The sequence below is a fragment of the Anabas testudineus genome, chromosome 11 (assembly GCF_900324465.2).
Source record: "Anabas testudineus chromosome 11, fAnaTes1.2, whole genome shotgun sequence".
Classification (NCBI taxonomy): domain Eukaryota; kingdom Metazoa; phylum Chordata; class Actinopteri; order Anabantiformes; family Anabantidae; genus Anabas; species Anabas testudineus.
This window is the reverse complement of record NC_046620.1, coordinates 22,146,306-22,173,819: the sequence shown is the minus strand read 5'-3', so window position 1 is coordinate 22,173,819 and position 27,514 is coordinate 22,146,306. Positions and strand designations below refer to the sequence as shown.

The 27,514-nt window shown below is 41.7% G+C and overlaps 2 protein-coding genes across 4 annotated transcripts; one reads left to right on the top strand and one right to left on the bottom strand.

Annotated features, from left to right (window-relative positions):
- Positions 1 to 137: 137 nt before the first annotated feature.
- On the top strand, positions 138 to 3,859 carry pex11b (peroxisomal biogenesis factor 11 beta). The gene is made up of 4 exons (XM_026349128.1): positions 138 to 419; positions 1,274 to 1,389; positions 1,470 to 1,671; positions 2,579 to 3,859. Exons 1-4 carry the CDS (start codon positions 364 to 366, stop codon positions 2,982 to 2,984), a joined length of 780 nt encoding a protein of 259 aa, XP_026204913.1. The 5' UTR covers positions 138 to 363; the 3' UTR covers positions 2,985 to 3,859.
- Positions 3,860 to 3,902: 43 nt separating this feature from the next.
- Positions 3,903 to 9,233, bottom strand: ilf2 (interleukin enhancer binding factor 2). 3 transcript variants are annotated; one of them, XM_026349127.1, is made up of 15 exons: positions 9,108 to 9,233; positions 8,550 to 8,609; positions 8,019 to 8,061; positions 7,582 to 7,686; positions 7,393 to 7,470; positions 7,066 to 7,168; positions 6,593 to 6,658; positions 6,391 to 6,507; positions 5,949 to 6,027; positions 5,775 to 5,862; positions 5,598 to 5,659; positions 5,390 to 5,504; positions 5,217 to 5,307; positions 4,954 to 5,120; positions 3,903 to 4,155 (listed from the first exon to the last, which is right to left on the bottom strand). In XM_026349127.1, the coding sequence occupies exons 1-14, from the start codon at positions 9,110 to 9,112 to the stop codon at positions 4,969 to 4,971; spliced, it is 1,164 nt and encodes a 387-aa protein (XP_026204912.1). In that variant the 5' UTR covers positions 9,113 to 9,233; the 3' UTR covers positions 3,903 to 4,155; positions 4,954 to 4,968. The 3 variants fall into 3 exon arrangements, with proteins under 3 accessions (XP_026204912.1, XP_026204910.1, XP_026204911.1); XM_026349125.1 differs by having other exon boundaries at positions 4,959 to 5,120; XM_026349126.1 differs by having other exon boundaries at positions 3,903 to 4,122; positions 4,959 to 5,120.
- Between the last annotated feature and the right edge of the window lie 18,281 nt (positions 9,234 to 27,514).

The following is a 27,514-nucleotide window of genomic DNA, read 5'->3' as shown; positions in this document are numbered from 1 at the left end:
CATCCATAATAATACATGAGCTTTTATTAGCTGTGCTGTTTAAAGCAGACCTGTAATAAAGTGAAGTGACCTGTAGAGGGCATCTGCGATCTGCGGCAGATCACAGCAGGAACAGCCGAAGAAGAAGACGTGGGAGCCGGATATCCGTGTGTGAGGGAGACTGGAAGTAGGTGATCGGTGCTTCACTCACTTCTCCTCGGAATACTCATTTTAACAAACATCACCTCCAGGAAAGCAACATCTGGCACTTATTAACTGCAGAATAAACAGGCTACAGGTTAACGGCTAACTTTAGTTAAGGTTTACGTTAGCTAGCTAGCTAACTATCTAGCAGCTGCTTCAGTCCAAGTACGAGGAGAAAGTATGGACTCCTGGGTTCGCTTTAACTCCCAGAGCCAAGCCAAGGAGAGGATTATTAGGTAAGTTAACGTTAACTGTTTGTATTAACAACAGTGTGTGAAATCTCACTAAAACCATACACGTTTAGCTACTCAAGTGTGCTGGTTAGCTAGTATGACATCTCTGCAAAAGGACTGACTGTAGACCACGCACCAACTGTTTACTAAGTTGGTTTAATGTTTAGTTTGTACAGATAAGGTTGGTTTTGTATTCAGTCCTGTCCTCAGTCAGCAGTAGCTTAGATATTTAACACTACGTGCTAATACCTGAGCTAATATTAGCTGTGGGTTTGTTTTTTATCTAGTGCTATATTAAAACATCACGACATTTAGCATGAAACGATTCCCTATATACCAGCTGGATTCTGGGAGGTGTTTCTTAAAGCAGACTACTAGTTAATCACAGCTTATTTCAATAGTGTGTTTCACAGAGGAGGTTAAAATGAGTCTGACCTGAGTTACATGGCAGCAGAATAAGACTGGTCCGTGCTAGGAAAGAGTGCAGCTTAAACTGGATCAGGACTAAGACATTTTTAGGTGACTCATATAAATAAAATAATTTTCTGATCCAAATGGTTCTCTCTTTTTTAAAATTACAACAAAACAGCTGATGTAATTCTGATTGTTTAGGATTCTCTGCAGGTTATTTTACAATCGGCTGGTTAGTGGCCTCTGGTAGACAAACTAACAGTAACCTAGTTTGTATTTTGACTTTTACTGTTACTGTCACCTGATATCGTCACTGATACTGAGAGAGCTGCAATATTATCATATATGCCTGGATTAGTTATCCATCCAGCTCTAACAGACCAGCTGTTTTACAACGAAGCAGCCTCTGGTGAGCCTAAATGTCAGTGTGTGTTTTGCCCCCATAGGGCTGCGCAGTACGCCTGCACTCTGCTGGGCTACACTCTACAGAAAGGAGGGGCAGGGGCTGAACTCTGCAAAACCGTCAGTCAGCTGGAAGCACACATGAGCCTCACCAGAAAGTGTGAGTGAAGCGCTGCTTTGAGTTCTTTTCCAAATGCCAAAGCTGAACGAGAGTGACTAATGTGTATTTCTGTCCCACAGTGCTGCGTCTGGGAAACTCTGTAGAAGCGCTAGAGGCTGCCAAGAGGGCCATACACCTTTCTGACGGTGTGCTGAGGCTCTGCCTGACTGTCAGCCACCTCAACAGAGCCATGTACTTTGCCTGTGATAACGTCCTGTGGGCTGGAAAAACGGGCCTCATCTCAAAACTGGACCAGCAGAAATGGAGTCAGAGATCTTTCAGGTGACTCAAGCTTTATTTTCTGTCAGGTGATCTAGAAAAATCTGCCACTAATGGATATTTTAACATCAACTTTTAACCCCAAATGTGCTTATTTGCCTGACAGTGGTTGTTATGGTTCTCAGCATTTACATAATCTCTGAAATCAAGTCTTTGACACCATGATTTGGACAAGAACAGCTACATATGAATAGGAGTACTGTGTCCCTTCAAGGCTTTTGTCAGAAATAGTGATCGTTCTTCATGTTTTAGTAGCTAAAAAATAATTGGTCCCTTAGTCGCTCAGCTGATCGATTTCCTATGCTGTGTTCATTCATTCCTCATTAGCTCATTAGTTGCGACCAAAGTCCAAAGAACTGTAACAGTCAGTGAAACAAGTCCACTATTAGGTGTAATCAAAACAGCTGCTATTTTTCTTAAAAAGAAATGTACACTGGTTGGAAGACCATGGAAAACAGCTGTGCTGTATGACAAAAGAATGATTTCACTGGTGAAGGAAAAGCCCTTGAAAACACCCGGTCAGATCAAGAACACCTGCAGTTCGGTCAGTTGAAGGAATACAAGGAGTTTATCCAACTATGTACAGCACTGTCAACAACATGTAAAAAGCTTGTAGAGTTCTGGACAACATCCTATAGACCGATAAGACCAGCATCAAGTGTGCACCAGATAAACGGAAAGAGAAGAGTTTGGTAATGGGAAAAAACTGCTCATGATCCAAAGTTACATGGTGGAGCTGGTGTGGCAGAAAAGGCCCGACAGAGAATCACCAGGAACGAAATCCAGCATCTAGTGATTTTGGACTAATCTTTTAAATTAAAGCTCACAGTGTTTGCTTTAAGCATATGTTGATTGCTTTTGTGTCTCAGCTGATTCTTTTTTGTATGAACTGTGTGGTTGAACTCTGCAGGTACTACCTCTTTGCTCTGATCCTCAACCTGACACGAGATGTGTACGAGCTGCGTCTCCTCATGGAGAGTGAAGCACGTTACAGAGCCACCAAAGCTCCCCCATCACCCTACCCCAGCACCACTTCACCCACAGACCACCTGTCCCCACAGGCCTCTCCGGCCGCCATGGCCGTCCCCATCGTGTCGGTACGTCTCCGCAGACAGCTCCACCTGCTGGTGATGGTGTTGTACAACAACCCGCCGCTGCTCTTAGATCTGCTAAAGAACAGTTGTGACATCTTCATCCCTCTGGACCGGCTCGGGATTTACCCTACAGGGTCTGGCTTTGTCGGGGCCTGTGGCCTGGTCTCCTCTGTCCTCTCGATTGTCACAATGGTCCACCCCTGGCTCAAACTCAAACCGTGAACTTAGATCTGGAGGGATCCATCTGAGATCAAAACAGGGTCAACATACTTGTGGTTCTGTGAAGACAGGCTTGGACTGAACTGTAGGGCGTCCAGATCCTTCAGCTCAAAATAAGTGGCAGGCTGCACCTATGGGGACTAGTGACACCCTGAGGAAATGCTTCACACACAGATTAACCCTTTACTGACCTGCATGAACTGATCAGTTATCATCTTGCTTCAGATGTTTGCCACTGTGCTGGGCTGTCGTTCTGTTGCACTGCTGTCCTCTTTGTGTCTTACACTTAGGTACGGTTAGTCCTCAACCTGAACCATCACAGTGTCGGTACTCTGAGATTTCAGTCACTCAGTGGTTCTAAAATAATATCCATGACTCTGGTGTTGAAGACACTTTTCTCTAAGTGAGTCACATTTTCTGTTCGTGTATTTAGTCAAGTGAGTTTGTGTTTGTGGCTATTTTCAGAGCCACTAAGTGACTGAAGGAAGCTCAGTGCTGCACTGTCTTATCAGGGTTGTATTGTGTTATCTGGTTAGCTGGACAGTGGCATCACTCAGCTATGATGTAGTGTTCAAGTTTGCATTGACTGGAAACTACACTAAATCCCTTAGACCTCAAGTCTGACAGGATGCACCTTGATTGTACAGATTTTCTAACGTGAAAGGTGAAACATCACTATTTTAGTTACTATTCTGGACTGAGGTTCCAACAGTGATCAAATCCATCTAGAGCCATTAATATTTTTGTAACTTTTGCTTTCAGCAGGAAACATTTACACCCATCTACATTATTGTGTGCTCAAATCCAGCCTGTGGATTTGTCACTAGTGTGACCTGGTTGTTGAAGTTTCTGTCTGCAATAAAGAGTATTTTGACTCATCTGTCGTCATTTTGGCACAATAACAAGAGTCAAGCTAAATTAAAAAAAAAAAAAAAAACCTTTACTGTTACAAAGAGAAAGTACAAAGCAAACAAGGGGAAAATAAAAACATGACAATAAAACCTAAAGTAAACGAGGCCAGTGTGAACAGGTCAGCGAACACTTCCTGCTGGTGTTTCTGTCCAGGAGAAATCTTCACAAACAGCTCCCATCAGTCACTGTGGACAGCGCACACTGTGTGTTTTGTGATGACTGGGAAATCCTGTTGAACAGAATTCAAAGAATCACGTTCATTCTGTGGAAAACCAGAATACAGGAGTGTCAAGAGAAAAGGCTATTACTTTGTAAAATTTATATGAAAATCATATGAGGTTTATTATTGAATCCTAGACAAAAAAAGCTAAAATATTTTATTTTGTTAAAAAAACATCAAATTTTAAAACTAGACTTAATTTAAGTGCAATAACTCAGAAACATACATTTTCTGTTTCAGCCATTTTTTAGTGTGTTGTTGCCATTAAAGTAATTCAGTCTGTAAAACCAAATAAGAACAAATTCAATTAAAAAATGTAAATAGGTGAAGTTCCCAGAGTGTTAAAATGCTGCGTCTTTCCATTCAGTGCCAGATACAATATGTTGTCAGAAAGTCACCAATTGATCACCATCTGTATGTATTGAGTTTAAATAGTTAATGTAATAAAGATGACCTACACTCTGTACTGTCCCTGAATACAGCACACTGGAGCCTGTGTACGAAGTGTTAGCCTTCTTTCACGAAGAAGTTTCTAATTCCAGGATATTGTATTGAATTTGGGGCCTCAGAGTGACCAATATGTGGTAGAGTGCTGTGACTGAGGTAGGGTGGGGAAAGTGTCAAAAAATGCAGTTTTCTCATGAACAAAAAATGTAAAAGAAGCTTTTTTTTTTTTTTTTTTAAACTGAAACTGAAACTACACTTTCTTTTTTTTATTTGGTTTCTGTAAGGAAACTTCACACACTTCCAACTCTCAGAGCTGCTTTAATTTTGATTTAATGGATGGATGTGTCAACATGCTGAATGTGTGTTGTTTTTAAAATGTGTAACTGCTCCAACCTCACCTCCTCCTTGTCACTCCTGGGTCTCCATGCTTTCGTCCTCTCCATCTCCTCCCTCCTCCAGGGCTTCATCTTCCTCCTCCTTCCTCTCCGGAGGCTTCTCGTAGGCCTTCTCTGATGGAGTGACAATCACACCGTCCCATGTGGACATCTCAGCAGCCAGGTCTGCAATAACAGATTGGTGATTTAGTTTACTGACAGACACTACTGGTTATCCTCTGTAGAAATCCTTACACTTAACACTTTATGAGGTTGTCTTACAGCTGGCATCTCCCTCCAGGCCGAGAATCTTCCTGTAACCTCCATGAGAGAGCACCCTCACCAGCGTCTGGGCTGTGAAACACACCATGTCCTGCACAAACACACTCCACATTCATTTCTCATCGGTCATCCCCTTTATGCAACACAGTGAGAGCCCCCTGTATGAGACCTACCTGCTGTTCTAGAGTCATGACTGTGTGCACCCTGAAGTTCCCGCTCTCACAGGGGTCAGTAATGCCTACAGAGCCGGGCAGAAAGAGACCAGCAGCCAGCATCTGCAGGCAGCGCCTTCAAAGCAACAAATGCAGAGCAAAGCTTACTGACATTGCCCTAGCTGTAGTGGGGGTGTAGAAATGACAGCTGAGGTGAGAGGGAACCAACCTGTAGGCTACATTCAGGGACAAGGGCTGCCTGGACGGGTTGTTCATCACTGCAGAATGACCCTGGAAGACAGCAGACACCGGCCTCACTACACTGACCTCATCACAAAATACATTTAAGGGCTTTTCCATGTTTTTATTCTTAACATGAAGCCTGGTCAAACGTAAAAAAACTCACCAGCAGGTCCAGGATCCAGGGAGTAAGAGGTTCAAAACCAAGGAAGCGCAGCCTTAGGTCCTTCAGCAGGCGGATCAGCACTTTGACCCTGAAAAGCATCAAACAATGATCAGTTCAGGGGAGGGTGCTGTGTGGCGAGTCAGTGAAAACGGCAGACTAAGTGAGAGTCCTCACGTTGACTGAGAGGCGTTCTCCTCGAACCAGCGGGCGTGGCGGATGGCAGCGAGGGCACTCTGCAGCACCTTGATGTCCACTGAGAAAACAACAAAACCATTTCTATTCAATGTCTGTGGGATTAATTATACGGAAAAGAAAAGCGGCTCTTACGGGAGACACTGCAAGAGCTACTGACGATGGGATTTGTTAACAGATTAGCAGGTGACACGCCTGATGTGTCACCTGGTCAATACTCATCACAGAGGTTATAAAACTGATTCATGGAATGAAAGCTGCAGAGTCAGGGAGGTTCAACTATTGTTTCTCCTTTAAATATAATGGTCCAAATCAAGAGACATTTCTTCTACTGACGTAGAAGAAATGTCCCTTCCTCCCTCAGTGTGGGAGGGAGGGAGAGAGAGAGAGAGAAAGTGTGAGTGAGTGAGTGTGCTGCTCATACAGTGCAGTTCAGGGTCGAGCTTGCGCAGGTTGGGGGGGACTGTGGTAATGAGGATCTTGACGGTGGCATCAGCTGAACTGATCTCGAAGCCCGTCTCGTTGGTCAGCATGGACAACACTGGAACCAGCACATACACATCACATCAGCAGTGACTTCTAGAGCAGTTTCTCAGTCTGTCACTGATAATTGATCAGTGCGTTACCTTCAGTGGGGTCCTGAGTGCGAAGGGTCTCCACTACTTTGTTGCCCAGAGCAGCGACTGCCTCCACTGTAAAAGAAAAACCAGGAGAACATTCACCAGAGCTCTGTTCTGTTTGTGTGCAGCGTTCGACATTAACAACATTTTCCTGAGGTGTCACTCTAACATGTTCTCCTGTGGCTGTGACTCCTTCACTGTGTGTAGGAGCACAGCAGCATGTTCAGTTGACCAATCAGCATCCAGAAAAACATGCGAGTGAGCTGAAATCATTTTCCCCACTTTTCCTTCGATTCTGTTAAATTTAAGTTGAAGTCTATTTGAAATTAGTTAAATTTAACATGATTATTTAGGTTAAATAAGATGTATTAAGACTTTTTAATGGACCTAAGTTCCAAGTTCAAATATAAAACCTTACGATACATGGATACCGTGTTTTTGAAAAGGTACATTAACTTCACTTCCAAGTGATCACTCACGTGTAGGGAGGATCTTGAGGATTACAACCAGGTCAGCAACATTGTGTCCTGTCGTCATGGTGCCCTTTTTGTAAGAGCCCACCTGACGCACCTCTTCAATTTGCTGCAGAGAGACACAGGTCCAATATTATCTTATTACACAGAGTATTCATTATTTACAGCTGCACCTCTGCTGTAAAGTTTGTGTATAAATGTGCTCCACCTAATATAAGATTCAATGTTTATTCTAAGATCAGAGTAAATTTTCACTTGACGCACAGTTAAATTGGGAATCGGAGATGTTCATCAGTCCATTTGATGAATGTGTGTAACGACATAGTGACTCACCACTTCAAAGTTGCCAGGTGCAACGATCAGGTTGTCAATGACATTATTGATCTTTGTGACCAGGGACAAGATGGACGACTAAAAGCAGGAAAAGACCAGCAAACAAGGTTCCTGTCAGTGAACTTCAACAGCACACAGTGTGCACTTTACTAAATCTGATGAGACAGACTGGTATCCAGTCAGACTGACCTGCTCTGCAGGTGTGGGGCTCAGGTCCTGGTTCCTCTTCAGCAGACACTCACTGAATGCCGTCTCATCAGGTGCGGGCTTCACTCTGGGGAAGGCCATCTCACACTTGTGACAAAGAAACAGTGTGTTTCAAACCTATCAATCACACAGACAAAACTAATGCAACCTTAACCCCCCCCCCCCCCCCCCCCCCCCCCCCTCACACTGCTCTACAGGGTAGATAGATATACTAGTTCTTTCCTAGTGAGAAAGTTGAAGTACCATTTTTAAAACACTCCTAATGCTGAGATAAAACCCTCTGTAAAACTGTGGATATGGTTACAGATGTGCCAGCTCACACTTCTAACTCCACCCGAACACATCTAAAAGTGATGCTGGCTGCACTCAGAGGTAAAACTCACTAAAACCTTCTTCTAGCCCAACGCTGTTTTACTCACCACATAAAAGTCAAATGGGATGTGTGGGACAAACGGACGGTACCTAAAGAGGAGTGAAGAAGAGGTCAACAGTTTGTAAGTACAATTGATAATATATAATGCACAGTCCAGACTGTAAGGATCTGGACTGTCTGAAGAACACATTTGGTTCTTCAGGCTCTGAGCTTCAGCGTGTTCTGCTCCACCCCCACACGAAGAGCTCTCTGCTTGCTTTATACGTTTAGTATCACTGATGTAATACACCCCTCTAGCATGATGCAGTAGTGGCTTACAAAAACAAACATTATTCGAATTTGTATGAAGTTAACTCGTTTCCCTCATGACTGTGTGGATACACATAAATCTAAAATGGGTGAATATAAGACACGCGTCGATGTGTTACACATCAGCTGTCGGGATCCTGGGCATCGATGAGTCTGAGTCTGTCTGAGACAAACATGACGACTGCGGGTATACTGACATATGTTGATAGTTTTTAAAAATTATGCCTACGTGATGTTAGCGAATAGCAACTGGAAGGTTTGAACTCACCCCTGGACCAGTCCTCCACGGGACCCGAAGCGGCCTCCTCGACCCCTGCCGCGGTCCCCTCTGAATACAAACACAGCAACATGTGAGAGCTGTTCACAGACATCTGTAAGTCGAGCTGACGCTAGAAGTAACTGTGTCTTGATCGGCTGCTATTTAATATCTTGCAAGCACTGAAACTATCTAATTAACCCAACACATGAAACCTCGCCACACACATCGTAGGTTCATTCATCTGTTCAGCTAACGCGATGTTAGCTACTGTTAGCCTACACAATAAATTAGCCATATCAATTAAAAACCGCAATTAATAAACGTTTCTGCACACAACAGACACCATACCATTAACTCAATTCAAACAGAAAACACCTGCAATAATGAGCTCAATTCCTAGAAGACATGTTAGATAGACAGCGTTCAAACAATACACGCAGACAGCTGCTAACAACATTAGCTTTACTATTAGTATAGGAGCTAACGAAACACACTGCTTATATAAAAGATTGAACGATGATAGATAATGGAATTCAACTGTCAACCGAAGAACAAGATAATAATAACCTCATTGCGTACGACGTTTTGACTAATTAATACAAAGATTTCAGGAGAACGGTCCCCCCCCTCTGTCTGGACCCGCAGCGGATGAAGCTTCTTCTTCTTCTACCTTTTAATTGGAACAGCTTACAGGTGCACTACCGCCATCCTGTGGTCTGGAGTGTCAACCTGCTGAAACCTTTTTACAAAATATAACTGTATAAATTATACAAATCTTGTTAAAAGTCTAAAACCAACAATGACTTGCATTTTCTCAACTTAACATCTGTGCATCCAGGACCCGATTTTGCTTTGCCGTCTGTGCCGTAGAGCTCTCTTGTTGTTCATCTATTAAAAACACATCAGAGAGTCACAACACTGCACTTGATGACATGTTTGATCACATGGAGGAGCAACACAGAGGCATTTAAAGGATTAGTGCAATTGCAAGCTGTAGGTAGGACAAAAGCAACTTATTATGTATTATGAGTCAGAATTGATTTAAACCTAACCAGTAACTTCTGCATACTCAATTCAATCCATTACAATTATATAGCACCAAGAATACAACTAGAGCTTTAAAAAAAACAACAAATCCCCCTTGAGCAGAACAAGGCAGAGGCAGAAAGGAAAAAGACCCTTTAACACAAGAAATCTCCAGCAGAACAATGTTCAGGGTGGGCGGCCATCTGCCTTGGCCGGTTGGAGTTGGTTGAAAGTCCTGAGCTACAGTCCTCTCAGAAGCCTGAATGAAGATGCTGTTACATCAGACAATTTATTCTTGTGCATGAGACTCTGTCACAGACATTACAAATATGTCAAAGTCAAATTCAGAAAGTTGTAGTGTGTAACACAAACAAGCAGTTTTAATAAAAAGTTTGAACAAATTCCTGTGATATCGCATTCACAAGAGTTGGATGGACCTGATGTCAGTGACTTTGACCTTTGAGCACCAAACTCTAATCAGTTCATCCGTAGAAGTGAGTGTTTGTGCTCTCAAAAAGAGTCCACCAGGCTGTTTGTATGGTAGCAAGTCAGACCAGTGTTCCACTAATACGTCTGTTCTGATTATGGTGACACTGTGTACATGCAGCCTCTCAATCCACCTGTTGACAATATACAGTATATCATAGTGCACAGCTTTGTCACATGTCATAAATTCCTCACTTACCATTGTGTATTAAGGTGGGATGGTTCTCCGTAACTGACTCATACTTGCCACTGCTGTTCTTAACACCAACTGATCTGTTAATATTTAAACTGTATATTTCGTTGTATGTTATATGATTTTCCACCTACACAACAAATATCATTTTTTTATTAGTGTGCATGTTCCTGATTAGGAACAGAGTCATTATATTGATTCCTGACAAAATCCACTTTGCTCAAGTGGTGGGGCACAGATCATTTTTCTGAATAGATGTGTGAACTGTTTTAATTTCAGATACCAAACGTGGTCTTTGAATGACTTGTTAAAATAGGTCTATGGTGGCATGGTGGTGTAGTGGTTAGCACTGTCACCTCGCAGCAAGAATCCACAGGTCAGCAGGGTGCCTTAGTTCTTCCCGTGTCTGCGTGGATTCTCTGGGTACTCCAGCCTCCTCCCACCTCCAAAGACATGTATGTTAGGTTAATTAGTGACTCTAAATTGCCTATAGGTGTGAATGTGACATGTTGTCTGTCTCTATATGTCTTCCCTATGATGGACTGGTGACCTGTCCAGGGTGTACAATGCCTCTCCCCCAATGACAGCTGGGATAGGCTCCAGCACTCCTATGACCCTTGAGTGGACAAGTGGAAAAGACAATGGATGGATGTTATGGATTCTGAGGATTAATTCCATATGGAGTAATTTCTGTATCTCTACTCCAGTATTGATTACTATTACATATTGAACAGATAAAATATAATGACTGACTTTCTCAGTCTTGTTTGTTTCAGTGATTATTTTAAAGTCAATTGACAAATACCTCAGGTGGGAGGCTGACTGTAATATCCTGACTGTGGCATACACACACTCAGAGAGAAAGAATAGACATTCAGGTCCACGAGTATTTGGACAGCGACATCATTCATTCACTGTATCTTCGAAAACATTTAGTCATTTACAAAATAATAAGAATAAAAATTGTCTGGGTTTATGCTAACCTTGTCCCTGGCCTCCCCCATTCATCAGAGTGTTATCTTTTAAGAGTTTGCAGGTCCACTCAAGATTAGAGTAATTGCAATAAAAAGTTTACGCAACACACGGATCTCTCCACAAACTAAATTAAGCTGTGTTTTCCAGCAAAGTAAACAGTGCGGGTGTAAGTGAGGCACGTCTGAATAATGTGGAGGAGATATCATTCATCCCTTGACCAGCCTCTAATCCCTGCCCATTCTTATCCTGAATGAATAAAAGCCTTGACATGAAAGACTACAACACACTTTATCTTCATAACCACGCGAGAGCGTCCCACAGATCAGCAGAGCTCCACTGGACTAACAGTTACTAGTTTTGAATTCAGCATGGTGCGAGTGAATTGGCTGTGGACCAGCACATTGTGTTTACTGAGCATTTCAGGTGAGAAATATTATAATATAATATCTTTAGATGATCCGATTTTTAAGAATATGATAATAATATAATAGAATTTAGATAACATAATCTGAATGATTTTACTATATTGTAATTGTAGCTTGAGAATTTCAGGTCCAAAATTTCAAAAATTAACTAGTAACTTTAATCCATCCATGTATAATGGTGAATCCATTCATAGTTATATAATATGTAAGTGCTCTGGAGTAAGTATGAAAGAATGATGTTTGACTCTGACGTGTAGTGAAGTGTAAAAATGAAAATACTTACGTAAAGTAGAAATCCCTCAAAACTGGGCTGTACAGTGACACATGATGTGTGTGTGATATTTTAGTTCTGGTTCTGGTGTTTCTCTCTCAAGCTAATAAATACTGTGTCACACTGAAACGTGCAGGCCTCCTGACTGTCCAGCCTCGTGGCCTATCAGACCTTCTCAGGTTAGACCAGGCCAGTGATATTCAGCAGAAGGCCTACTATGTTCCCATGGAGATCACCAACAAAGTCTTCACAGCAGCACTGCGCAATCCAGCAACGGAGGAATATCAGAAATTGTACAAGGAAGTCAGCTACTTGGTAAGATAAACAACGATGATGATGAGTTCTCATCAGCGTGGTGCTGCTAAGAACTCTGGGAAGTCATTTGAGATTTTACTGCTGTACCTATAGTCCTAGTTTGTTAGTAAATTAAACTAATGCAGTGTAGTAGTTGCTGTTAGTAATAGGTAGAAGTACTTCTACTTTTGTTCTTAAAGTGCATTTTATAGCATTTATTTTATTGCACATTTGTGTACTTATACCACCTCTGTGTATACCTGACCAGTAGATACAACTAAATGTATGTTTTATAGAAGGTTAGAGATTATGTGGGTTTTCCTTTGCTACAGTGTAGTGATGACTGAACAGTCTTAATGGTTTAGCATGCACCGCATGAAGCTCAATCTGAATTTACAAAGCAAGAAAATATAATTTCTTCTGGAACTCCTTTTTGAAAAGCAGTTTTGCATAATATTAGCATGTCAATCTTGGGGTCACTCGAAATCCAGGTTAGTTTCTGCGAGGCGAGCATTATTGGTATAGTAATATTCTAATTTTGTTTGTAGACGTTGTACATCTAGTGTAGACATTAGTTCCTGTGCTGGAACCAAATTGCAGCAGTGAGGCTTGCCAAACTTGCAAGTAGCAGGAGTACACTAGCCACTGTCAGTCCGCTGTCTGACTCTACAGGCTCATCATCATTCCTCAGCATTCTGCTGTGTCTCAAAACGTAAGTAAAAGGTGTTAATGTGTATTTTTTTTGTTTTTTTGTTGTTTTCGCAGCTTGCAGGTGTCTATAACTGCTCTGACAGCAGCATCTGTCCAACAAACAGTTTCTATGGAGGTGTTGCAGCAATGACTTTCAGGTATCGTCAATAACAGTGATGGCTCAATCATGGACAAACTATGTTTGGATGCATTTGCTATGAAAGATGAAACCAAACCATTGCACATGGCAGAACGTTCTGTCATTGTATTGTACTACAACTACTACACTAGTATTCAACTACTTGCAGATTACATATACAACATGCAATTATTTGGAACAACGTGAAAAGACTCTTAGATCAGAAAGTCATGAATGACAAAGTACTGTATAATGTCTTCTTTGCTTTGTTTGAATCAATATTTTCTTTCATAGCTCTGGATCAGTGATTGCAAATGCAACTGTAGTCTTCAATACTGCCTATATAAACTCAGTGATCGTCTACTACTACTTCACTGACAACGCCAACAAGGTTCAGCCTCAAACCCTCCAACTTAATCTGGACTACACCACCAGTAAGATCTACAACTGTACATAGAGTTCTGATTGTTCCTCATCATCGTTCTTTCCTACGTCGTGTTCTATCTGTGATCTGTGTTTCTCTTTTGTCTTTAGTGGACAAAGTAGAACAAACTGCAGTGCCTTCTACTACAACCACAACACCACCTACTACCACCACAACGACACCTACTACAGCCACAACGGCACCTACTACCACCACAATGACACCTACTACAACCACAACGACACCTACTACCACCACAACGACACCTACTACAACCACAACGACACCTACTACCACCACAACGACACCTACTACAACCACAACGGCACCTACTACCACCACAATGACACCTACTACCACCACAATGACACCTACTACAACCACAACGACACCTACTACAACCACAACGACACCTACTACAACCACAACGACACCTACTACAACCACAACGACACCTACTACAACCACAACGACACCTACTACCACCACAACGACACCTACTACAACCACAACGACACCTACTACAACCACAACGACACCTACTACAACCACAACGACACCTACTACAACCACAACGACACCTACTACAACCACGACACCTACTACAACCACAACGACACCTACTACAACTACACCTAAAACAACTACACCTACTACAACCACAACGACACCTACTACAACCACAACGACACCTACTACAACCACAACGACACCTACTACAACCACAACGACACCTACTACAACCACAGCAACATCTACTACAACTACACCTACTACAACCACAACACCATCTACTACAACTAAAACGACACCTACTACAACCACAACGACACCTACTACAACTGCACCTAAAACAACTACACCTACTACAACCACAACGACACCTACTACAACCACAACGACACCTACTACAACCACAGCAACATCTACTACAACTATATCTACTACAACCACGACACCTACTACAACTACACCTACTACAACCACAACACCATCTACTACAACTAAAACGACACCTACTACAACCACAATGACATCTACTACAACCACAACGACACCTACTACAACCACAATGACATCTACTAAAACCACAACGACACCTACTACAACCACAATGACATCTACTAAAACCACAACGACACCTACTACAACTGCACCTAAAACAGCTACACCTACTACAACTACAACTACACCTACTACAACCACAACTACACATACTTCAACCGTAACACCTAAAACAACTACACCTACTACAACCACAACGACATCTACTACAATCCCAACACCAACACATACTATTACAACTTCAACTCCAACTACAAACACAACAACACATACTATTACAACTTCAACTCCAACTACAAACACAACAACACATACTATTACAACTTCAACTCCAACTACAAACACAACAACACATACTATTACAACTTCAACTTCAACTCCCATTACAAACACAACAACACATACTATTACAACTTCAACTCCCATTACAAACACAACAACACATACTATTACAATTTCAACTCCAACTACAACACAACAACACATGCTATTACAACTTCAACTCCAACTACAAACACAGCAACACATACTATTACAACTTCAAATCCCATTACAAACACAACACACATACTATTACAACTTCAACTCCAACTACAACACAACAACACATACTATTACAATTCAACTCCAACTACAAAACAACAACACATACTATTACAATTTCAACTCCAACTACAAACACAACAACACTACTATTACAACCAACTCAACTCCAACTACAAACACAACAACACTGCTATTACAACTTCAACTCCAACTACAAACACAACAACACATACTATTACAACTTCAACTCCAGGACAACACAACAACACATACTATTACAACTTCAACTCCAACTACAAACACAACAACACATACTATTACAACTTCAAATCCCATTACAAACACAACAACACATACTATTACAACTTCAACTCCAACTATAAACACAACAACACATGCTATTACAACTTCAACTCCCATTACAAACACAACAACACATACTATTACAACTTCAACTCCAACTACAAACACAACAACACATACTATTACAACTTCAACTCCAACTACAAACACAACAACACATACTATTACAACTTCAACTCCAACTACAAACACAACAAAACATACTATTAGGACTACAACCTTCACCACAAATACAACACCACCTAGTAAAACCACAACTACACCTACTACAGCCACAGCAATGCCTGCTACAAACACTACACCAGCTACCACAGCTGAAACATCTATAACTACTACATCTACTACAATCACACATACAAACGCTACCACTAAACCCACAACTCCAACAATGTCTTCTGCAGTCCAAGATCCTACAACTGCAAGGCATACAAACACATCCTCTGATGAGACTGTGGTGGTTTCAACAACTGAGACATATCATGGAAACCATAGTGGTAATTACACAACAAATGGAAAAGAAAATACCTCTCAGGACCAAGCAGCAAGTAGTACGGCCACTGTGAATACACATGACAAGCCGACAAATTCCCAGAGCGTTTCAGCTGGAAAGACCAGTGATCATAGGACATCAGATTATGGCAACATAATCAGCAGCAGCAGCAGCAGCAAGAGCAACAGCAGCAGCAGCAACAACAGCAATGGCGACAGCAGCAGTTGGAGCAGTGACGACGTACCTGGATGGGGAATTGCTCTCTTAGTATTAGCTTCTGTCATTTTACTACTACTCATAATCATCTTTATCATGATGGTGAGTTATCAAGCAGATTTGTTCATTTCTTTCTTTTCATTTGTCACTTTTTATTGCATAGCTCTGTTTGACTGCTTACAAATACAACAACTACATATGAAAGTGTGTTTGAATTTCAACTGAAGCAGTTCCTCCTTTTAAAGCCATATAACGAAAGAAATCCTGTGTCTCACACACGATCCAAAATGTCTCAGACACAGTCAGACACAGTTATCAATGTCTATACCAATAACTGATGGAGTCCTAAATTCTCCTGTTACTCTTTCCAGCCTGCAGAGCATCAACAACAGTTCCTCTTAGATCTTCACAAATGTTATTTGACATGCATGACACAAACGCATGTCGTCAAGATCAGACTTTGTTCCGAAGACCCAAATTTCTTTTCCTTAAAGAAGGCAGGGCCTCAAATACATGCCTGATTATCATGTCAATGATTTAAACACTCGACACAAGTTCAAATACTTTGCACAAATATTTCATATTGAATCATTTTCCACTGTCAACAAATAAGACCAAATTGTGGTTGGATTCTTCTTGACCTTGTATACAGTCGTACATTCATGGGAACAAGTCCTTTTAACATGTCCTTTTGTACATGACAAAATAACTGTCCCATACTGATCTGTTTCCCTTGGAGCTTGTGTCTTCTTGTCTAAGTAAGACCAGATTGGAGCATTTGGGGATCTCTGACTGCTTCAGTTCATGATTCATGAGAATAATTCAACTGCGAAATATTGTCTAATTTGTCTCTGTTTTGATGCTCTGTTGTTTCAGTTGGTTCGATGGTGTTGTATGAAAACAGAAGGTGGCCAAGTGGATACGACTCAGGATCCATATTACACAGAACAGAAACAACCACCCCAGGCGCCTCTGCCAGCGTACTCACCTGAGCCTATAATGCCACAGAACTTTGGTTCAGCTCCTTTCCTTGTTGTAAGTATCACAATGCTACAGTGACACATGCACAGTATTCATCTTGACAGTCAATAAAAGGCTGGTGGGAGGTTTGAATTTGTTCTTGATGTGTTCATCAACAGGGGGAGTCACCAAAGAAAAACAGGACAGGGTTCTATGCAGTGAATCCCTGAGACTGTCTTGATGAATGGGCGCCGTCAAGTATCAGGTAGCTGACTTCATTCACCATTTACAGTGTCTGTCAGGTGCTCTGTCATTGTCAAGGACCACATCATTTAGCAACATGCCAAGTGATTAGGTTACTTTAGACAGTTCTTTAGTGTGTTAAACAATAGGTCACAGCTTCCATGTAAAAATTGACTTGAAAACTGACATTGTAGTAGCGTTTGGTTTGGATTGTCAAGTCTATTAGTTGGGATCAGTAGACTGAAGTTGTTCCTCTAAATACACGTTACACTACTCTACACTTTATTAACCTTTTCACAAACAAGTCGATTTTTGATTAATGTTAGTATGAGAACAGTTATCAACAGTGACATGTGAATGAGTCACAACCTGTGCTGAGGCCTTGGCAATTCTGTTGGGAGGTCCAGTCCAGGCTTCAGGTTTTGGACCTGTTTGATCTTTAGCTCACTGGGTGAAGTAATTAGGTGAAAATACACTGTATTAATTACATTTGTGAAAACCATAAACAATACATTTGCCTGGTTTAAGAAGTTAGATGCATATTTGGTACTATTTGATCAATACTTATTAGCTCAAATGTGCATTGCCACCAAATCGAACAAAATTGTTGACGTGGCTTTTTTTATATACGACAAGATCATAATAGATGTATAATTGGACTTTATGTTTGGCAACTGATAGTTATGTAATGTTGTGTTGTAATAGAGAGGGAGTGAAGTCTCTGACCTCTCCCACTCTTTATCACAGCTTACTCATTAGAAGATTTGTTTGGCACTCACACCAAGGTGCTGTCGGACAATACAAAGAGGCTGGTCTTTGTGTGTTCTTGTATGATTGCATGAGTTTGTTAATCAAAGCTTGCTCATTCAGACGATAAAAGCCATGCTCTTCTGTATAACATATGGTTTCAATTACATAATTCAATAAACAAGTTCACAGAGTAAAACGCAGCATGGATTATAAGGACAACTATTTCACAACAATTTCACATCTGTGTTTCTTCCAGGTTGCGAGCACCAGTCGAAGGAAAACCAGCATGGGCAGTGCACAGCAATGGTTAACAAATATGAACAGATGTTATTTATTACACACATTTACAGTTGTTTTATTATTATTATTATTATTATTATTATTATTATTATTATTATTATTATTATTATTATTATTATTATTATTTACCATATTTCAGGTCAAAACACCGATGTAAACATTAGTACAAATGAATATGTTTACATTTAGCAGACACTTTTATCCAAAGTGACTTACAAGGTACAAGGCAAAGGCAGGGTAAGCATAATTAGGTCTTGCCTAAAGAACCTGGGCTGAGATTGGAATTTATTTTATTTTATTTTCAATTGTTAAGCACTTTGGTCAGTTTGCTGTTTTAAAAGTGCTTTATAAATAAAGTTGACTTGACTTGACTTGACACATTGGATGGCTGTGATGTTACCACTACACAATCCTGTCAGCTGAATACTGTATACACCACTGTGGTTATTGGAAGCATTCTTCTGCATAGCAATTATTCACTATAGACTATAATGATAAATAGTGGATGTTTGTATCTTTAATAAATGTTTGTCTTCATAGTTTTAGACACATTAATCACAAAAGAAATGTATGGAAGCTAAATATGCTAGCCTGAATTGTTACCATATTTATTACATAATTTCTGTTATTTGTTGAAAATGGAAAAACATCTAAAAAAACAATAAAAGATTATATTAATATTTGTATATATTTGAGATTTGTATTCTTTTTAATCCATATACATCAAATTCAAATCTTATTTGTGACATACACAGTCATACACAGTACGATATGCAGACTGAGGTCTGTACACTTTACAAATCCAATAATTATCAGGCATTCTTCATGCATGATGAAGTTCCAATTAGTTCTCTGTAAATCTGCATAAAAGCTTTAAGTAAACCTCTCATTTCATTGTGCTGCTACCAACATGACTTAAATAGTCAATAAAGATTAGTGAGCCTGTTCTCCACTGTGCTTCACAGACAGTTTGGATTGTGAGCAGATGCTTTCCTCTTCCACACTTTGACTTTTCCATTACTTTATCAGAGGTTCATCTTGCTCTGATCACCCAACTTTGTTCAAGCACTTTTATGGCTCATCTCTGCACTTTTCATCAGCTGTTGTTGTTTTCCTTCGCCAACGTGTTCTGTGAATGCCACTCAGTACGTCAGTGGTTTCTTTCTTTTTCAGGTCATTCCAAATTGTTGAGTAACAAGAAACTGTCAGTCACACGTCCCAATACATTTGCTCACTCAAAATATGGGTAATCTGATATTAAACATGTTATGTTATATATTTAACACATCATGGTGTTCCATACTGTACCATACCATATGTACCATATATCATTAAATAAAAGCTGACATTCCTAAGCCCCAAATTCCTCAGTCTACAGCAAATGCAAATGAGTTATCCTTGTTGTTCCACTACTTATGAAGTGAACTGTACATTCTCTTAATTGTTAATTTAGCTGCTTACATTTAGAGGATGTGAAGCAGTGAAGGTACTCTATCCAAGTTCAGTAGTGTTAAACAGATCCGCTTTTAAACTTGTGGTTTTACATTAAAGAACAGAAGTAATATTGAGGCAGATGGTGCCAGAAATATTTCTAAAAAACACATATAAAGGAGATTGCCCATGAGAACCAGCTGAACTTTTCATATCCTAGTACACAGTGAGCAGTACAATATTTATTTCCTGTAATGCAACAATAAGATAAACTTTAAATTGATGCGTGAACAGTAGATTTACCACAGTTCATAGTGACATTTATTTGAGTCAAGAGATTAGACCCTCTTGATGTTGATTCATCTCATTAAACAGTGTTTATCTGTGTTGTGTGTATGACTCATGTTGATTCCATTCATCTTAAGAATGTGTGACTAAGTGTATAACTGATGTGGGCACATTCCCAATAATAAGTAAAACATATGTGCTGCAATGTCAATGGCAAGTGACAAAAGTCTCAATCAGATGATTTATTTATTTTGGGGCATTAGGACCATCACTGGCTACACGTCCAGCAGCCAGGTGACTGAGGGGACTGTGGACGGGACCACCAAATTTAATAATTGTTTCAATAGATTCCAAGATGAGCCTTAGAACCCCCTGCACTTTACTACAGGCTCCTCAGTCCCTCCCCCACAAGACTCAGTCATCACCTAAGTGATGTCCATCTCAGCACATGAGGTCAGGAGACAGCTGAACAGGTTGAAATTCCCCTGATTTCCTGGATCATGGACTACCTCACCAACCGGCCACAGTACGTCCGCCTGCAGAACTGTATGTCTGACACTGTGGTCTGTAGCACAGGTGCTACAGGGGACAGTTCTGTCTCCATTCCTCTTCACCCTGTACACCTCAGACTTCAGGTACAACTTAGAGTCCTGTCATCTTCAGAAGTTCTCTGATGACTCTGCAGTTGTAGGATGTGGAGACGACACAGAGTACCGTGGAGTGGTGGACAGTTTTGTTGACTGGTGTGGACTCAACCATCTGCAACTCAACATCAATAAAACAAAAGAACCTGTGATGGACTTCAGGAAATCCGGGAGTCCTGTCATCCCTCTCTCTACACAGGGGGAGGAGGTGGAGGCCGTGTCTGAGTACAAATACCTGGGAGTGTACTTGAACAAACTGATCAGGAGGGCCGGCTCTGTTCTGGGTGTGGAGCAGAGATTAAGATCTCTGGTGTTCGAACTCTAGACAATCCTATTGATACAACTTTTCACATAACATTAATTTAGTAATTAAAAATGGCTGCGTGAGCATTTTACTGACTGTTCCATTTTTTTTGTTTGTCCAGTTTAACACTGACTTGGCTGAAGTTCAGGAAAAGGCTGTGTCATGATCCTACAGGGCTTCCTGTCCTGCTTTTAGTTTGGTGGCTGACTTCCTGTTTTTCTTTCCTGTTGCTGGCAGCTTGATTCCGATTATCCAATCACTTTAAGCTGTGATCATTGATTTCACCTGGTGCCAGCTCCCTTTATATTCTGAATCTTCCCCTGAGAGAGTTGCCAGATTGTCCTGACCCTGTGTTTGACTTTCTAGTGATCTTGTTTGCTTATGTGTTACAGACCGGACCGTATTCTCTACCCTGAGTTTTTGCCTACTCCTTAGAAAGACCGTGAATTGATTCTTTGCCTTTCTGGTTTTGGACCCCTGCTCTCATTTGGACCTGCTCTCCTGCTCTTGCCCCTGTCTAGAATTCTGACTGAGGACGACCGTTGTGAGTACCGGATCTCCCTCTTTTGTATATGGATTGTGGATGACTGTATTACCGGACGTGCACCTTGTGAATCTGTGTGACCTCACTGTGGCCTTCTCTTGGATTGTCTGAATGTTGTGTGCACACGAAGAGGAGGACCTAATCCAACCAGCTACACAACACAGTGCCTAGTTAACCTCTACGCTCACCCTGGGCCTCTACAGGCTACTCACCATTGTTCCAAACACCTGCTTCATTATCAGCTCTCCTCTCTTTCTCCATAGATCCTCGCACTCTGGCTACCCGGTTCCTGCAATCAGACTTCTACCTATATATTCATAATCTCTAATAAAGAGCTTACCCTAACCCACTCGGCGGTGGGGAACCACCGAGTGGGCTCGCCGAGCTGACTGTTGTGGTTCTTTTCGGGAGTTTGGGCTGTAGTTGACCAGAGTTTTTGATCCTGCTAATCCTGCTGTTGAGGCCTCTCGTTCTCTGCTTTCATTAACCCAAGGATCCAGATCTGCCATTGATTACATTATAGACTTTCAGACTGCGGCTGCTGACAGCGGTTTGAATGAGGCAGCCCTAATGGACGCTTTCTACCGGGGTCTGTTGGATCGCATTAAAGATACCACCCACAGATCTCCAGAGTCTCATGGACCTCGTCACCCGCCTGGACGGGCGGTACCGGGAACGCCAACTCGAGCGGAACCGTTCCTCCCAACCTACCACCCCGTCATCTCATCCCTTGTCATGGCGGACACCTGAGCTTAAACTGTCTCCTAGCCCCTCAAGGGAGGAACCACAACCCATGCAGCTGGGTCGATCTCGCTTGACTCCTGAGGAGAGAGAGAGAGAGACGCTTCAGAGATAACCTTTGCCCCTACTGCGGAGCTTCTGGTCACAAGGCACTTTCCTGTCCAGTAAAAGGTCGGGCTCGGCACGATTCGGGAGGTCATTGCTGAGCCGCTCCATGGCTTCTTCCTCATCTTCTCGCTCCTTGGTTCATGCCTCACTGTCTCATAAGCTCACCTCATTTCAGGTGCCAGTGTTCATAGATTCTGGTTCAGATGCTAACTTCCTCGACTGGAAGTTAATTCAAGACCAGCATATACCTACTGCCACCTTACCTCAGCCTCTTCAGGTTCAGTCCCTTAATGACAGGCTATTACATCATGTCACTTTGCAAACTGCACCCCTTACTCTCACCATAGACAACCATGTGGAGACGATAGAATTCCTTGTGATCCGGTCTCCCCGTCACCCTGTAGTTCTTGGTATCTCTTGGCTCACTACACATAACCCCCAGGTAGACTGGTCCTCGGGTCAGATTGTGGGTTGGTCCTCCCGGTGCTCTTCCAAATGTCTCAGGTCGGCGGTTCCAGAGCTACACTTACCTTGCCAGCCACTCGAGTCATTACCTGATCTGTCCTTGGTCCCAGTTGAGTATTTAGACCTTAAAGCAGTCTTTAGTAAGTCTAGGGCCACCTCTTTACCCCCTCATCGGCCATACGACTGCGCCATAGACTTACTACGTGGGACCACTCCTCCTAGGGGCAGGCTGTACCTACTCTCGCCTCCGGAACAGCAAGCCATGGCCTCCTACATATCTGAATCTCTGGCAGCCAGCCTGATTCGTCCTTCTTCCTCTCCAGCCGGAGCAGGATTCTTTTTTGTTGGTAAGAAGGATGGGGGCCTTCGGCCCTGCATAGACTTTCGTGGTCTTAATGAGATAACTGTTAAGAACCGTTATCCTCTCCCTCTCTTGTCATCTGCCTTTGAACCCTTACAGGATGCCAAGATCTTTACTAAACTGGACCTGCGCAACGCTTGTCATTTGGTGCGAATCCGAGAGGGGGATGAATGGAAGACAGCATTCAACACACCTTCTGGCCACTACGAATACCTGGTGATGCCGTTTGGGCTTTCCAATGCTCCTGCCGTGTTTCAGAACTTGGTCAATGATGTGCTGGGAGATATGCTGAATAAATTTGTCTTTGTTTATCTTGACGATATTCTGATTTTCTCCCCTTCTGAGACCGAGCATTCATCCCATGTCAGGGCAGTTCTCCTTCGCCTCTTGCAGAACAACCTTTTTGTTAAGGCAGAGAAATGCTTATTTCATGTCCCTACGGTATCCTTCCTCGGGTTCATCATCTCTGCTGGCCAGGTCCAGATGGATCCCACTAAGGTCCAAGCAGTAGCCTCGTGGCCTACCCCTGAGAACCATAAACAGGTCCAACGGTTCCTTGGATTCGCAAACTTCTATAGAAAATTCATTCGCAACTTCAGTACCATAGCAGGACCACTCCACCGCATCACCTCCGCCAAAAATCGCTTCACTTGGAGTCCAGAAGCCCAGGAAGCATTTCAGTCACTCAAAGATAGCTTCTGCTCCGCTCACATCCTCACTCTCCCTGATCCCAAGCTCCAGTTTATTCTGGAGGTGGATGCCTCTGACACTGGGGTAGGAGCGGTCCTCTCACAACGTTCCGTCTCAGACCAAAGGTTACACCCCTGCGCCTTTTTCTCCAGACGGTTAACACCAGCAGAACGTAATTACAGCATTGGGGATCGAGAGCTTCTCGCAGTGAAACTTGCGTTGGAGGAATGGAGACATTGGCTGGGGGCCAGTCAGCATTTCCAGGTTCTGACTGATCATAAGAACTTGGAGTACCTTCGACCTGCTAAGAGGCTTAATCCCAGACAAGCTAGAAGGGCTCTCTTCTTTGACGGTTTTCAGTTCTCCTTGTCCTATCTTCCAGGTACCAAAAATGGCAAAGCTGACGCGCTCTCCAGGCTGCACAGTCCCAGCACCGAGACAGAAGAACCAGCCTTTGTCCAGCCTCATTCAGCTCGTCTCGGGGCAGCCAGGCTAGACATCGAACAAGAGGTATTGGATGTTCTGAGGTCTGCACCAGGTCCCTCCTCCTGTCCTGGGGGGAAGCTGTTTGTTCCAGAAGCCCTCAGGCCTAAGATCCTGTAGTGGGGTCATGCTTCTCACCTCTTTTGTCACCCAGGGGCTGCTTTGTCTTGCAACGCCGGTTTTGGTGTCCTACCCTGCGGGCAGATGTCAGAGAGTACATCGCTGCTTATATATTCATACATGGACAAAATTATTGGCATCCTGCCCTTAAAGAAAGAAAACTTGAAACTAATAAAAGTCCTAATAAACGAAGAATTACTAAAAATGAACTGAGTTTAAAAATAAACAAAACTAATGAAACTGGCCGGGACAAAAATGATGGTACCCTTAGTTGTTACATAGTTTGACCCGAGGGACGTGTTAAACTGAAGTGTGCCCTGTAATTAGCATCACAGGTGTCTTTACACTCTAATCTGTCAGTCTACCAAATTTAGACCTTCTACAAGTCCTCATCTAAATCAGTGGAAAGAGCTAAAACATGCAGTGTCGAGAGGACACCCTTCAAACCTGAGAGAGCTGATGCAGTTTGCTTGTGAGGAGTGGGCCAAACTACCTGTCGACAGGTGCAGATGTCTTCTTGAGAGTTATAGAAATGACTTGCTTGCAGTGATTCTCTCAAAAGGTTGCGCAACAAAATATTAAATTAAGGGTACCAGTCTGTTGAGCCACAATTTTCATGAGGTAATCTTTTTGTAAATTTGTATTCATTTTTATTTTTGTCAGTTTCAAGTTATTTCAGGGTTTTTCTTTCTTTAAAGGAAGGATGCCAATAATTTTGGCCACGTCTGTACCTCTACTTGAAGATCATTATCAGGATTACAAGGTTGTATGTTCAAAGCTACAAATAGCATTTCACTAAATTATTGAATTCTGCATATTGTGTTCTAGGAACTGCTTATTTATAGTCTCCACAAATTCTGGTAGCAACAAATATGTACCTAAGTTACATTACGGAAAGGGTGCATCCTGTTTTGAAGCATGTAAATATTTGACCATGATGAATTTCACAGGGTAATACATGGATCTGTGACGTTAGCATGAAAACATATACATACTGGGAAAGGATTGTCTAATCACAGCTATTGTTTAAACAGCCTCGTGATACCACAGCACTGGGCAGGTGGCACTAATGACAACTTCTGCTCTCAACAACAGTACAGTTACTTATCAGTACACACAGTAAATTGCAATGATAAAATACCAAGTGTTGTGTATACTGTTATCCATAATTAACCCCACCCTTTCTTCAATGATTAAGAAGAACATTCACTAAGAGCTGTTAATAGGGAGATTAATGGTTGTGGTATTGTCAGCATGGCAGTATGCAGAATAAAATCACAAACACAATAGCACTATAAAAAGGCAAGTACACAATGCAGGGTGTAACCAAATACAATATTAATGTAGCAGTGTGTTCCAGTGTCTCCAGTATAAAACTGCTGTTGTGTTGGAGGAGGCTGGACATCCCAGTCCCATTTTTTTAAAACTGCAAACTCAATTTACCAACTTCACCAAGCTTTTTTTTGCATTTTCAGTTTTTCAATTTATCTACAGTGTAGACCCAGCTCAGTGTGCAATCAGTAATGACACTTCAAAATGTAGTTTCGTTTCCTTTTTCAGTTACAATTACTATGTATTTTGATCATAGAATCCAATAATATATGTTTATGTTACTGAACGTCATACATTTTATCTTTCAAGTTCAAATTTCAGGGATAATATATGTTCAACACACCTTCTGAATGTTTCCCACAATAAACAAATGTGTCATCTGCAGAAAAAGGAGAAGTTATGATTAAACAATTTTGACACAAAAACTCTGTAGCTTTTGGACATAAAACCCTAGTTTAAGTCTCAGTGCTCACTGAAATGCACGACTCAGAGACAGTAAACAGTTCAAATTAAAAGTTGTGATCAGCTAAAGGCTGGCAGGAGAACCAGGCGCAGGGAAAGAAGCACTAGAAGCGGGCATACATCATGGAATTGGATTACACTAAATTAGGACAAATGCGTTTCATATAGTAAAAAGACATCTCAGTGTGTTTGTAGTTATGGACAGAAAATCTGTTTGGTCACTGTCATTGACATTGGCAGGGCAAGTGGATGACTGGCCATGTCACTAAGCTAACCAGCGTCATAGAAAGAAAGCGTCATAAAAATGCTTTATCAAGTGCTCAATGAACCAACCATCATTATTCATTGCACTTTATGTTAATCAGATAAAGACCGTGGAATGGGAGTGCCCACAGTGTAGCACATGTTGTAATGGTGGCAAAAACATGCTCTGAAATCCACATGGTCGTACACAAGACTTGTAAAGACCAGTAAAACACTTGTTACATGTTATCTGCAGATCCATCATCTGCATAAAAGGAATATACAGTGAATGTAAATATGAATGAAGACATAATCAGTTAGTATGTGTATCGTTAATATTGTGTGTGACACCTACAAAGAAAATGAGAGTACAAAATGTCTGTTTGAATATGGTTGATCTTATCTCAAATACTGAGCATTTAGTGTATTAATAGGGAATGATGGAAGAAGTATTCAAAATCTTCTGCTCAGTTTAAAGAAGCACTGTCATATTACAGTCATTTTTCATCTTTGCAAATAAATACACTCAATGAGCAGAAGCACGCCCACTAGTAACAGCAGCAGGGTTTGTATTTCCATCCTGTACCTGCTGTTCTCTGCTCTCAGTAGTCAGCTGGATTAAAAATCGGCCACATGCATTTGGCCAGAATACATACAAGCATTCTTTTCAGCATATGAATCATTGTACAGGTGTTAATCATATTTCGTCTTGACTACAACAATGCACTGCTGATGAGGTTACCCGCATTCACGACCAAACCCCTACAGATGATCCAAAATGCAGCAGCACGCCTCATTTTCAATCAACCAAAAGGTCTCATGTCACACCGTTCCTCAGATCTTTGCATTGGCTTCCTGTGGCTGCAAGGATCAAGTTCAAAGCTCTGTCTCTTGCCTACAGA

Bases quoted from the DNA above. Each gene is read 5' to 3' on its own strand.
- pex11b (XM_026349128.1), top strand. From the start codon at position 364: ATGGACTCCTGGGTTCGCTTTAACTCCCAGAGCCAAGCCAAGGAGAGG. The intron at 420-1,273 runs GTAAGTTAACGT...TTGCCCCCATAG, and splicing joins GCCAAGGAGAGGATTATTAG to GGCTGCGCAGTACGCCTGCA. The intron at 1,390-1,469 runs GTGAGTGAAGCG...TCTGTCCCACAG, and splicing joins CATGAGCCTCACCAGAAAGT to TGCTGCGTCTGGGAAACTCT.
- ilf2 (XM_026349127.1), bottom strand. The intron at 8,062-8,549 runs GTGAGTTCAAAC...ACTCCTCTTTAG, and splicing joins CGTGGAGGACTGGTCCAGGG to GTACCGTCCGTTTGTCCCAC. The intron at 5,505-5,597 runs GTTGGTTCCCTC...GTTGCTTTGAAG, and splicing joins TCCCTGAATGTAGCCTACAG to GCGCTGCCTGCAGATGCTGG.